Source organism: Syngnathoides biaculeatus, chromosome 3 (genome assembly GCF_019802595.1).
Source record: "Syngnathoides biaculeatus isolate LvHL_M chromosome 3, ASM1980259v1, whole genome shotgun sequence".
NCBI classification, from domain to species: domain Eukaryota; kingdom Metazoa; phylum Chordata; class Actinopteri; order Syngnathiformes; family Syngnathidae; genus Syngnathoides; species Syngnathoides biaculeatus.
In genome coordinates, this window is record NC_084642.1 from 35,746,115 (window position 1) to 35,760,687 (window position 14,573).

General features: G+C 41.5%; 1 protein-coding gene across 9 annotated transcripts in view; it reads right to left on the bottom strand.

Moving 5' to 3' along the window:
* Positions 1–979: 979 nt before the first annotated feature.
* The window catches only part of arnt2 (aryl-hydrocarbon receptor nuclear translocator 2), a 127,587-nt gene continuing 113,993 nt past the window's right edge, over positions 980–14,573 (bottom strand). For all 9 annotated transcript variants that reach the window (XM_061815604.1, XM_061815601.1, XM_061815605.1 and 6 more), the window contains 2 exons: positions 7,514–7,659; positions 980–6,262 (listed from right to left, as the gene is read on the bottom strand). In XM_061815604.1, the coding sequence (XP_061671588.1) occupies positions 6,164–6,262; positions 7,514–7,659 (245 nt within the window). In that variant the 3' untranslated portion in view covers positions 980–6,163. The remainder of the gene's footprint in view (positions 6,263–7,513; positions 7,660–14,573) is intronic.

The window sequence follows — 14,573 nt, forward strand, 5'->3', positions numbered from 1 at the left end:
GATTTCCTTCCTCAGTGTCGTTTGGGCCTGTTGCGTCGAACTGGCATCTTCCCCAGCATCGGAGCCAACTCATCACCAGGTGGTGATCAGTTGACAGCTCCGCCTCTCTCTTCACCCGACTGTCCAAGACATGCGGTCGCAAGTCCAATGACATGACTACAAAGTCGATCATTGAACTGCGTCCTAGGGTGTCCTGGTGCCAGGTGGACATGTGAACACCCTTATGCCTGGACATTGTGTTTGTTATGGACAATTCGTGATGAGCACAGAAGTCCAGTCACAGAACACCACTCGAGTTCTGATCAGGGGGGCCGTTCTTCCCAATCATGCCCTTCCAGGTCTCACTGTCATTGCCCATGTGGGCATTGAAGTCCCTCAGCAGAATAATGGAGTCGCCAAAGGGGCCGCTCTCCAGCACTCCCTCTAAGGACTTCAAAAAGGGTGGGTACTCTGCACTGCTGTTTTTTGCAAACACAAGTACAAACAACAGTCAAGACCCGTCCCCCTACCTGCAGGCGGAGGGAGGCTACCCTCTCATCCACCGGGGTAAACTCCAACATACAGGCCCCGAGCCGGGGGGTAATAAGATCCAATCTATGTTGTCATCAGAGGGGGGACCCGGGCAAGGGAAACCAAGATCCAATTTTTGTCATCACCCATCGCAGTTTTGGACTTGTACTTTGGTCCCTCACCTCGGACCTGTTTACCATGGGTGACTCTACCAGGGGCATGAAGCCCCAGACAATTTAGCTCCTAGGCTCATCAGGCCACAGAAACCCCTCCACCACGATAAGGTGATGGCTCGACGAAGGGATACTTCCACCAAAGTGTACAAATACTTTGACCAGTAAAGACAAGCACAGCCTTCTTCACATTATTCTTTATATGTAGAAATGTTTTGGTGACTTATTCCATCCTCAAACATAAACTGTTATTAGAATGTGAGAATGTGCCAAATAATACAATTTAAACCGTGACGTAAAGACATATAACCAATAAGAATTTATTGTCACAATTCACGGTGTTACACAAAAATAATAGGACACATTTACACAGTTTATACAGGTGTAGAAGTCAATGTACAACCAACAACCTAACTAAATACCAATAGTTAAATATGTACTTGCACTGCACACATTATTAAGAATGCACATTAAACACATAAAACAATTAGCAGTGTGAAAATAACACCCAGACATAAAAATCACATTATTTACAAAAAGTATTGGGCCGGGAGCTGAAGCAAAAATATGTGTGTGTATGTTCTTCCATCTGTCTGTCAGCCACATCATACAATCGATCATGTAAAAGCTCCCTCACTACAAAGTAAGAATACGTCTTAACACTTCCAAAAGATTATGAAGTTATGTAAGTCAAGTAGTGAAAGATGAACAACACCAAGTACACAACTAAACACTGCAATTGCTTAGACAGTATTGCGGTTTTCCCTTTTAAAGCAGGCTGGTGAGATTAGCAGTTATGACGTGCACTTTATGCCTTAGCATAGTAACTGCCTGCCATTCCATGTTTTCCTCTTAAAAATCACAGAATCCCTCTATAACATTTTTTTTGTTTTGTTTTACTGGAGTTATGGACATCATTACACAATGCTGAACTTTACAAAGTAAGGTTGATGAGGTGATGAGATGAGCACCATTGCTCCTGCTGCTCTCTGACAAGAGCCGGTGATGGTGTGCCAGGGGCTCCATGAGGCAGATGAAGGTGTACTTTTTTCTTTTTAACAATATATCGTGTTAACCACTCTTTGTCTCACTCTATAATACATGTCATCCCAATAACCGGAGGAGATTGATAATTTTCTGCTTTATATTTTGTAAACCAAGAACACAAGCTCTCTTTGATCATGCAGGACAACAATCTGAAACACAACCAGCAAGTCTACCTCTGACTCTCACTCAGGAAAAAAAAAAAAAAATGAAGGTTTTGCAATAGCCGAGTCAAAGTCTGGATTGCAATGCAACTGAGATGCTGTGGTGTGACCTGAAATGGGTTTGAGCTAGAACGACAACAAAACTCCAATATGGTGGAGTTGAAAAATTTTGCAAAGAAGAGTGTGAAAAAATTCCTGCAGAGTGACGTGAAAGACTCATCACCAATTCTCACAAATGCTTGATTTCAGTTATTGCTACCAAGGATGGCATAACCCGTTATTCGGTTAATGGGGCAAATACTTTTTCACAGAGGAAGAAATTGAAATTGAAGACACCTTTCCCAAATTTATGGTGAGTCACAGTGATTTTGTAATTTAACGGGGGATAATTGCTTTTTTCCACAGAGGGTCAGAAAGTTTTGGATTTTTTGTGCCTTAATAAATTCAATTATTGTTTGTTTAAAAACTGCATTTTTTAATTCCTTGGGTTGTTCCTGAGTGATATTAAAATTGATTTGACTAAATAAAGTTAGTGTGTGATGGAAAAAAAATAAACAGAAGTCTGAGAGGGGGAGAATTGTTTTTCACGGCACTGTAAAGCTCATCCTTAGCCTTATTTGACCTATTGGACCATAAGTGTGTAATTTACACAATACAACCCCTAAAGTGAGAAAACTCTCGATCCCCAATTCCCACAGTATTTCACTGCTTTATTACAGTCCATGCTTTCGAGTCCAGCTGTATTGTAGATTTCTTGTTGTTGTGTCTAAGTATTATTACAGTTGTTACTCTGTTGTTATTCATTGGTCTCACTCTCAATATGTGTTGGCATTACTCTAATATGTGTTTGAAGACCTTTAAAAAAATCTACATCCCGCAAATGCTATGAAAACAGAAGGGTGGACAGGAATGTAACTCCCGCAAGGAGTAAGGGATTAGTGCATACAGATCAGTTTATTAAAGATGACTAAGTTATTAACATATGAATACCCACATTATGAACAGCTAAACAAGCTTTTTATGAAAAGATATCCATCTGATGAAAAAATAATGTAATGTAATAATTTTCATACTTTTGAAGTCCTGCAACAAATTGAAACCATTTCTTTTTAGTGGATTGGACATGGAAGAGTAAGCGTAACCGTAAGAATAAGTAACAGTAAGAGTTAGTATAATTGTTTCTGACTTCATACCAGTCAACTGATGAGTGGTGTGCAGTGAATGCCTTGTAAGTCTTCTTTGCTTGTGTAAACACTGTCTGCGCTGACACTTACATTTAAATCCATCCATCTGTTTTTTGTGCCGCTTATCCTCATTAGGGTCAATGAGGCCCTGATGCCTATTTCAACTATCTTCAAGTGAGAGCCCATCATCAGTCACCCTGGGGGACGTAGGTTCAAGACCCCAACTGGACCATTCTCAGGACTCACGGCTGTGGTGTTCTTGAGCAAGACACTGATCGAACTCCTCCCCGGGTGCCTCAGGTCCCTCGTCCTCCTGTGTGTTCTGCTAACAAGTGACTGTGTGTTCACGGTGATGGGTAAAATGCGGAGAACAAATTTCACGTGCATACATGCATGTTCATGAGAATAAAGATGATTGTTCTCTCGTTCTACACCCAGAACTGGTCGCCAGCCAATCGCAGTGCACATAGGAAAAAGCAACCATTCGCACACACATTCACACCACTAACTTAGAGTCTCCAATTAACGCATGTTTCTGGGATGTGGGTGAAAACTGTAGTTTCCGGACAAAACCCACGAAGGCACGGGGAGAACATGCAAACCCCACACAGCTGGGCCGGGATTTGAACCCAGGTCCTCAGAACTGTAACGTCCATGGTTCCACCACTTGTATTGATAATTACAATTTCATTGTAAATATCAGGAATGTGAGGGCGAATGTGTATTTGTGTGCGAGTAACTGGTGACCATTTAAGGGAGTACCCTGCCTCTTTTGCAGAGTCAGCTGTGATCCACTCCAGCACTGGATGGATGTTGGAAGATAAAGGTTGAATTATGCTTTTGCTTTAATAATAATGGGGGCAGCACGGTGGATCAGCTGGAAAAGCGTTGGCCTCACAGTTCTGAGGTCCCAGGGTCAATCCTGGACCTGCCTGTGTGATGTTTCGTCCAGGTTACTCCGGTTTCCTCCCACATTCCAAAAACATGCAACATTAATTGGACACTCAAAATTGCCCCTAGGTGTGATTGTAAAAGCGCAATTGTTGTCTGTCTCCATGTGCCCTGCTATTGGCTGGCAACCAGTTTAGGGTGTACCCTGCCTCCTGCCTGTTGACAGCTGGGATAGGCTCCAGCACTCCTCTTGACCCTCGTGAGGATACGCAGTTAAGAAAATGGATGGCTGGATAATAATGGTAATACAATACAATATAATGTGCTGAAATTAAAATTGAAATGCCAGACTTACATATTTTATGGTCACATAATTCGTACTGTACATCCTGGAAATGTACTGCCGTAGCATGAGTGAGAGAAGGAACCAAAGTTTCGAGGTTGGGGTCCGTCTCATAGCAAAGAAGCCCTTCCTTCCCGCTGCTGGCGTTACACAAGCATCTTCAATTTGTGTTCTCAACTTCTGAACGGCTTTCCATCTCCCCTTTTTCTTCAGGCCATGGCTAGATTATTATACAGTGTTATACCTTTATCACTGAATGCTGGGTTTTCACCATGTTAAGTTGATTTAGCTTCCATTTTCTAACAAAAATAATACAGTGTTCCCTCATTATTTGGGGAGGTTACATTCCTTCCAACCCACGAAAAACGTAAATCCGCGAATAACATGCAGTATTAAAATACCTAGGTATGATATTATGTACTATATTTTTGCGATTATAAGGTGCATTTGAAAATCTTGAAATTTTCTCCAAAATGGACAGCATGCCTTATGTGCAAAATGAGTTCCAATATCTATAAATATTGTGTGACTTGTCCAATGAAGTACACTTGAAAACACTGGTTATGTTGTTAGCGTTGTTATAATAAAACAAATAAAAGTGGTAGTTTCCGGACAAAACCTGCGGCACTCCCAGCATGCTTTGTGGCACCAAGGAGCTCCTTCGTGCCGCAAAGCATGCTTGGAGGATGTAAATAGCGTTTAAAATGCATAATTTGTGTCAATTATTTCTTCAGGGATTCTTTAATTTGTTGTATTATTTGCTTACTGTGGTGTGATAATTTTAGTTTCGATGTGACACCACGAGTGTGAACAACATCTTGAGTAATGACCTGTCTACACCTAACCTAAACTTTTGCTTACATATATAAAATTGTTCCTCACTGCCTTGTGAGCAAACTCAAATGTTAGCTTACATACACAATAAAACATGTGGTAGCACATGCAACAATGTAACAAGTGTTCAACTTCATTGGGTGCTTTTACAGATGTAGGACCTCTGTGTGCATGTAAGGTACGGGATGTTGTAAGGCACCACAACTATTTAGGAGAGAATTTAAGATCTCAAAATACACCTTATGGATGTTAAAATGCAGTACATTAAGAGAAAAAAAGAACTTTGAGCGCAAATTCTGATCATATGGTGGGTCGCGAATGGTGAACTGCAAATGGGCTAGGGCACGTATCATGCACATACTGTACACAAAACTTTACAAGAGCACTAAATAGTGCAAATACTTGTGACTTTGCTAATTTTGGTTATTGCAGGGGTGGTCTACAAAGTAACCTGAGTGATAAACGAGGCATAACTGTTCTGATCTTATACGTTATTATGCCACACGATCAGTATGCTGTGCCTGTGATGCATTTGATAAATTAAAATGCAATTAATTTTGTATTAATCCTAATCCTCAACACAGACTGCAGCATTGGGTCCAATTAGCCGATGATGTAAAGGCCAGCAATTCTGAGAGTATAACAGCATATTTTTCTATAAATAGTGGGGTAAAAATTATTTTCTACATCTGTGGACTGAAATGTGCCTTAAAAGTAAAGATGTGCTAAGATCAAACAGCTGACCTCCTCTGGTTATACCGATGCTTTGTATTACTTGTCTCAGCAGACTTCATTTGCATTCACAGATATATACTGCAAACCGGTAAATCAAAACATAAGTGGACTGTATGTTAGTATGCTAGCTTGATGTGTGCATCCTGACATTCAATGTCCTGCACATTACTTGTGAGCTCGTGGTCCAGACATGTTTGCAAATGAGACACCACATGAGATTATTAATGCAAACAAAATCAGTCCAGTTCTTCCCTTGCAAAGGAAAAATGACAGGAGATGCTGGGATTACTCGGAGAACGGTGGAAACATGCCAAGGTCAGCAAAGTCCTCAATGTTATAGTTGGCTGTTCCCTGAGTGGGATCTCCTGCCATGGGTAACATGTCCTGCAGACAGAAGAGAAGTGTTAGAGGTCATGGGTATTTTCAGGACACAGCTCTTATCAAATATTTCAGTCCAGTGAAACCTCGACTTACCAGACAAATCGTCCATTCCAGCTGACTGGTTGTTGTATTGAAGCGCTTTTTTTGTGGCCATATGGATACATATTACAGTATAGTACAAATTTATCGTTTTCTAGTTCATTTTCATCGCCCAGTGGAGGTAAATTGATGAAAAAAAAGCTTGAAAATGTTTGAAAAGTCTAAAATTGTACCAAAACTTACCACGCTGCTGTACTTTGTTATAATGAAATGAATGAAAAATGGCGAGTCGAGGTGGGTTTCTTTCATGAGATGGAAAGAATTAGTGTGCTTCCTATTTCCAGATCCTTTAATTAGATGGGGGAGGTTTATGGCAAAAAAAAAAAAAACCTGTTACTGTACCAAAAATAGAATGTTACAGACCCCGGAGATGTGTGTTGTAAAATTAAAATTGACACCGCTGACATGCTGATCTGTCTTAACATAGATGAGCTCTAAGTAACAATAGATCACTCCGTTATGGCTGCCACTTCATTCCATGGCCTGAAAATGTTGCCTCATTAAACATGGCTATGACGTTGGGACTGCAAGACTGAATATATTGTATGTCTGTGACATGGAAAGAAAACATTTTCCAGTCAATGCTTATTGTGCCACAGCATGAGTAAACAACAGCAGCCAATTCTGGAACTAACAGAGTTGTCAACGCCTGTTTAACTGCAAACTATTTTTGGGACACATGTACAATCCAGATGCTCCATTACTTCCGTCCATTCATCCATTTTGTTTTGCTGCTTATCCTCACGAGGGTCACGGGGAAAGCTGGAGCCTATCCCAGCTGTCAACGGACAGGAGGCAGGGTACACCCGGAACTGGTTGCCAGCCAATCACAGGGCACATCGAGATAAACAGCCACACTCACAATCACACCTAGTGGGAATTTAGAGTGTCCAATTAATGTTGCATGTTTTTGGGATGTGGGAGGAAACCGGAGTGCCCGGAGAAAACCCAGACAGGCACGGGGAGAACATGCAAACTCCACACAGGCGGGGCCAGGATCGTACCCGGGTCCTCAGAACTGTGAGGCCAACCCTTTACCAACTGAGTTACCATGCCTTCCCATTACTTGTGCTATCCGTTAAATTGAGGTTCTACTGTTTTTGTGTTTAGTCTTGTCATCTGAAAAACCAAAGACAAATGTTCGTGTGTTACAACCTGGAAGACTTCAGTCTGACTAGGATTGGGGTGTGCATGTTGCTCTCCAGCCTGCTGGGAGTGATGCTGGTTTTGCCACTGGGACCAGACTTCACTAGGTCGACCCTGGAACTGAGCTCCGGTCTGGCTGCTCTCTCCTGAAACGTCTGGAATAAGACATATTTACACCGACACATACTGTCAAAAAAGAAGGCCAAGAGGCTTGACTGGATATGTACTATAAGTAATTTTTTTACATGTCCAAATTAAATTAAATGTATTGGAGTCATGACGAGAATAATAACAATCATCCCATTTACTTTCTATCCACCTTATCATGCTCAGGGTTTTCAAGGAGCCAAATGCAGGACTTCCAGGCAAAGGCAAAATTGAGATCAGAAGCAATTTCCAAAAACAGTGGAAAAAATTCAATATAATTCAGCATTGTCCCACCTTCAAATGTTTCATGGCCATTCATGATTGATGTTTCTGAGCATTTGAAACTCCTGAGCTTAACTACTAATCGCTAAAAGCTTATACCATTGGCACTCATGTTAAGGTAAATTATAACACTTCAAACAATATCTATTGAGTATGAAAGATGTGGGAAATTGTACACCTGCTGCATTTGTTATTTCATTCTTCAGAATAAAAGTACCATAGGCAGGGATGCTGGAGCTGGAGGTGTGTTCAGGGAAACTGCTTAAATATGAGTGAATATATTCCTTGATTCTTTTGTAATAGACTTCATAAATGTAAACATTAATTACCAGGAAAAGTATTATTTGCACCAGAATGCTTTCGTTAAAACACTTAAAACACTGATCACTGTTATAAGACAGAACCTATTTTATTTCGTAACTTAACAGTAGATAACATTTTGTTCATATAATTAGTCAGAGCTGTTGGGAATGCAAAGTTATCAATCTGTTCACCATTATTCCTGTCATATAGTGTTGTGTGTTTTGCTTGCAATTAAGGGCTACAGTCCTTTTTTTTTTTTAATTGCTCATTAAAAAACACCATTCAAGCAACATGTTTTTCCTCTTACTTTTAAGATTGTACGGTGAAAGCTTGAGCGGGTTATGAGTGTGGACTGAATGGGTGGCAACAATGTGGAAACGAAATGCCAGTATTTTGGGGCAATAGCATGTCAACAACATGTAATTCAAAGAAATAAAGTAGTTTATTTTTTGAGTGGTAAACTGGACTTTGAGCGACATTGTGTAGAAAATGAACTGTCCCAACACAGAGCCTGCATTACTTCCCATTGCAATAAATATTGCAGGTTTTTATAAAATGCAATTTTTTTACAATATTGTGCAGCCTACAATAAAAAAAACATGAGGTATGTGACAAGTGGCTGCCATTTTTCTGGAAATTTCTAAAAAACATGGAAAAAGCATTTCAAATACATCCATATATTCATCCATTTTCAATGACACAATTAATGAGAGAATGAAACAAATATTAATTTTCACAAAATCTACTGACTCATATTTTATGATGGCAATTTGAATGTACTATACTGAATGTTCTGAAAAGTGATCAATTGAATTGAAATCAATTGCAAAGTCCCTATTTTCCATTAAATGAATTTCATCACCCCCACATTTCTACTGCAATTCAGCCCTGACACAGAAGGACCAGCTGACATCATGTCAGTGATTCTCTTGTGAACACAGGTGAGAGTGTTGATGAGGACAAGGCTTGATATCACGGTGCTATGCTAATTAAGTTAGAATAACAGCTTTAAAAGGCGGGTGGTGATTGAAATCATTTTTCTTCCTTGGTTAACCATGGTTACCAGCTAGAAAACAGGTGCAGTCATCATGGAGATATTGCTGCGAGTAAGATTGTACCTAAATCAAACATTTATCGGATCATCAACAGATTCAAGGAGAGAGGTTCAAATGCTGTGACGAAGGCTTCAGGATGCCCAAGAAATACCAGGAAACACTCGGAACGTTTCCTAAAGTTCAGCAGGATTGGGTCAACACCAGTCCGGAGCTGGCTCAGGAATGGCAGTAAGCAGGTGTGAGTGCATCTGCACGCATAGTGAGGTGAAGAGTTTTGGAGGATTGCCTGGTGTCAAGAAGGGCAGGAAAGAATGTACTTCTTTTCAAGAAAAACATCAGGGATAGACTGGTATTCTACAAAATGTACAGGGATTGGACTGCTGAGAACTGGGGAAAAGTCATTGTCTCGGATCAATCCCCTTTCCAATTGTACTATGTTGCATCAGGAAAAAAGTTTGTTTGGAGACGAAATGGTGAGTGCTACCATCTTTCCTGTGTCATGCAAACAGTAAAGCATCTTCACACCAGCCAACAGTAAAGCATCCTGAAACCAGTCATGTGGTGCGTTGTTTCTCAGTCAAGGGACTGGGGTCACTCACAAAAGAATGGTACAAAAACATAAGCAACTTCTCCCAGACACCCATGAACAGTTAGGTGATGAACAACTCCTTTTCCAGCATGATGAAAATCATGTCATGGCCAGCATACTCCCAAGACATTTGGTCTTTTGAGTCCCATTGAGAATATGTGGTCAATCTTCAAGAGGCAGGTGGACAAACAAAAATCAACAAACTCCAAGCACTGATTATGCAAGAATGGGCTGCCGTCAGTTAAGAGGTGGCCCAGACGTTAATTGACAGCATGCCTGGGTGGATTGCAGAGGTCTTGAAAAAGAAGGGTCAACACTGCAAATATTTACTCTTTGCATAAATGTCATGTAATTGTCATAAAAGCCTTTGAGACTTCTGAAATTCTTGTATTTATACTGCAGTACATCATAGTAATGTCAAACAAAAAGCTCTAAAACAACAAAGCAGCAAATTTTGTAAAAGCACTTTTGGCCACGACTGTACACCCTGAACTGGTTGACAGCCAATCACAGGGCACATATAAATAACTAACCACTCACACTCACACTCACAGCTACGGCCAATTCAGTCTCTAATAAACCTTCCTTGCATGATTTGGGATGTGGAAGGAAACCGGAACATCCGGAGAAAACCCACACAGGCACGGGGAGAACATGTAAACTCCATACAGAACCAGATCCTCAGAACTGTGAGGCAGACGTGCATGGTGCCAGTTGTGCACCGTGTACCCAGTTTCAAAGTGCTGCCCATTTCAAAACTTTCATAAAAATTAAATTACAAACAAAACTATTGATTGCTGAAGTACATGATCTATTGTACTGCCCACACTGTTTTTGTCAACAATTCTACTACCCCAACTGCTCTTCTGGATAATGTTTTATTTCGCTTTTTAAATTTTAAGACAAATGACACCATTAGAGCTATCAGTGGATATTTTTAACTGAAACTTGTGAGCTAATCAGAGAAGGGGTTCCCTGAGTAGCAGATAAAATGAGACAGTCAAGGAAATATGATGAGAAATAGCCACTGACGGGACTAACAGAGACAGATTACCATTCATACTCGAGGGCTGTTGCATATCACCCCACTCATGAACATACCAGTGTAATTTTTGACATTAAAAAAAAAAAAAAACATTCAGATATTGTTAGTGGCAGAGTGATGTATTATCTGGTTAGCACATCTGCCTCACAGTTCTGAGGACTGGGGATCAAATCCCTACCCCGTCTGTGTAGAGTTTGCATGTCCTCCCATGACTGTGTGCATTTTCTCTGGGTACTCCTGTTTCCGCTCACATCCCAAAACAATGCATGGTAGGTTCAGTGAAGACTTTAAATTGCGCGTATGTGTGAACGGTAATTGTGACCTGCAATTGGCTGGCGACTAGTTCAGGGTGCACCCCATCTTTTGCTCAAAGGTAGCTATAAAGGTAGCCTTGAGCATGCCCACAACCCTAGTGAGGAGAAGGTGTACAGAAATTGGATAGCTCAATGGATGGATCACATATTGTCCTGAACCAGCGGCATGGGGGCGGACCCAAATGCAGGACTTCCAGGCAAAGGTATCATGTTCAGAGTGGTTTTATTCCAAAAACAGGTTAATTCCAAAAGGCAGTCCAAAACAAGCCAGATGCACCAACACGCTAGGCTAGTCCAGATCCAAAAAATGTTAAACAAGGTCTGATGACAATGAGGCAAACCAAGAAGCATAAGAAGACGTGATCAAACTAAAACGGCACAGACTCACTGTGACAAAGGATTGCTCTACACTACCTTACGCACCATAGCGGATTATCCCAGACTGCAGTGAAGCATTAACAACAAACTGGCAAAGGGCGAGAACACATTTACCACTTAAGTACTTAGTTCACTCGTGTCCCAAATGTCACACAGCTGTGACAGCTGTCTGAGGTGGCACCGCCCAGTGCAGTGGCCTGGGCACGCACCTCAGAAGAAGCGCCACCCACGGGAGTGGCCAGACCATGCCCATGACACATATTAATGATATATTGCCCGGCAGATACTGTATGTTGCATTGTAAGCATGCATAAACGGTGAAGAAAATTAGTATGTGAACACCCTGCTGCTATATTTTCCCACTTAGAAATCATGGAGGGGTCTGAAATTCTCATCGTAGGTGCATGTCCACTGTGAGAAAGATAATCAAAAAGAAAAATCCAGAAGTCACAATGCTTTCTTCTTTTTCTTTCGGCTTGTCCCATTAGGGGTCGCGACAGCGTATTATCTTTTTCCATCTAAGCCTATCTCGTGCATCCTCCTCTCGAACACCCACTGTCCTCATGTCCTCCCCTCACAACATCCATCAACCTTTTTCTTTTGTCTTCCTCTCGCTCTTCTGCCTGGTCGCTCCATTCTCAGCACCCTTCTACCAACATACTCAATCTCTTGCCTCTGAAAATGTCCAAACTATCGAAGTCTGCTCTCTTGAATCTTGTCTCCAAAACATTCAACTTTGGCTGTCCCTTTAATGAGCTCATTTCTAATCCTATCCAACCTGTTCACTCCAAGCGAGAACCTCAACATCTTCATTTCAGCTACCTCCAGTTCTGCTTCCTGTTGTTTCTTCAGTGCCACCGTCTCTAATCCGTACATCATGGCCGGCCTCACCACTGTTTTATAAACTTTGCCCATCATCCTAGCGGATACTCTTCTGTCACATAGAAAACCAGAAACCTTCCGCCAACTGTTCCACCCCGCTTGGACCCGTTTCTTCACTTCCTTACCATACTCTCCATTGCTCTGTATTGTTGACCCCAAGTATTTGAAGTCGTCCAGCCTCACTATCTCCCCTCTCTAGAGCTTCACTCTTCCTCCCCCGCCCCTCACTTTCATGCACATATATTCTGTTTTACTTCAGCTAATCTTTATTCCTCTCCTTTCCAGTGCGTACCTCCATCTTTCTAATTGTTCCTCCGCCTATTCCCTGCTTTCAATGCAGATCACAATATCATCTCCGAACATCATAATCCAAGGGGATTTCAGTCTAACCTCGTCTGTCAGCCTATCGATTGTGATGTTATAGCTTCGATAGAATAACAACTACATTACCCGGCATGCTCAGTAGCTGGATAAAGAGGACATATAAGATACGGAAGTCACCCAATGGGGTATACAGTACATGCTTGACAACTGGTGAATAAAGGGTGAATCCTTGTAATACGTCTTGTTTATTTGTTATATCAGATAACAAGACAACACATCCATCACTACCGCAAACAGTAAGGGGTTTAGCGTGGAACACTGATGCAGTCCCACCTCGACCTTAAATTCTTCTGACACACCAACGGCACATCTCACCGCTGTTCTGCTGCCCTCATACATGTCCTGTACTATTCAAACATATTTCTCCGCCACACCGGACTTGCGCATGCAGTACCACAGTTCCTCTCTTTGTACTTCTCTCATAGGCTTTCTCCAGGTCTACAAAGATATAATGTAGCTCCTTCTGGCCTTCTATGTACTTTTCCACAAGCATTCTCAAGGAAAATACTGCATCTGTGGTACTCTTTCTAGGCATGAAACCGTACTGTTGTTCGCAGATACAGTGAAGAAAATAAGTATTTGAACACCCTGGTAAATTGCAAGTTTTCCCACTTAGAAATTATGGAAGGGTCTGAAATTTTCATCGTGGCGCATGTCCACCGTGAGAGAGAGATAATCTAAAAAGAAAATCCAGAAATCACAATCTATGATTTTTTATAAACGATTTATTTGTGTGATACAGCTGCAATTAAGTATATGAACACACGTCTATCAGCTAGAATTCTGACCCTCAAAGACATGTTAGTCCACCTTTAAAAGTCTACCCCCACTCCATTTAATATCGTAAATCAGATGCACCTATGTGAGGTCATTAGCTGCATAAAGACACCTGTTCACCCCATACAATCAGTAAGACTCAAACTTGTAACATGGCCAAGACCAAAGAGCTGTCCAAAGACACCAGAGACAAAATTGTACAACTCCACATGGCTCGAAAGGGCTTTGAAGAAATTGCCAAGCACCTTGGTGAAAAAAGGATCCACTGTTGAAGCAATCAAAAGACAAACATGTCTGTCAATCTCAATCGGACTGGAGCCCCATGCAAGATATCACCTCGTGGGGTCTCAATTATCATTAGAAAGGTGAGGAATCAGCCGAGGACTACACGACAGGACTTGGTCAGTGACCTGAAAAGAGTTGGGACCACCGTTTGCAAGGTGACTATTGGTAATACACTAAGACGTCGTGGTTTGAAATTATGGATGGCATGGAAGGTTCCCCTGCTTCAACCAGCACATGTCAAGGCCCGTCTTAAATTTGCCAATGACCATTTGGATGATACAGAAGAGTCATGGGTGAAAGTTTTGTCGTCAGATGAGACCAAAATGGAACTTTTTGGTCATAATTCCACGAACTGTGGATGAATGATGAGTTCCATTCCAAGATTAACATCCCTACTGTGAAAAATGGGGGTGGTAGCATCAAGCTTTGGGGGTGTTTTTCTGCACATGGGACAGGCCGACTGCACTGTATTAAGGAGAGGATGATTGCGGCCATGTATTGTGAGATTTTACACAGAGATTTTTCCCTCAGTCAGAGCATTAAAGATGGGTCGTGGCTGGGTTTTTTAAACATGAAAATGACTCGAAGCACACACCCAGGAAAACCAAGGACTGGATCTGGAAGAAGC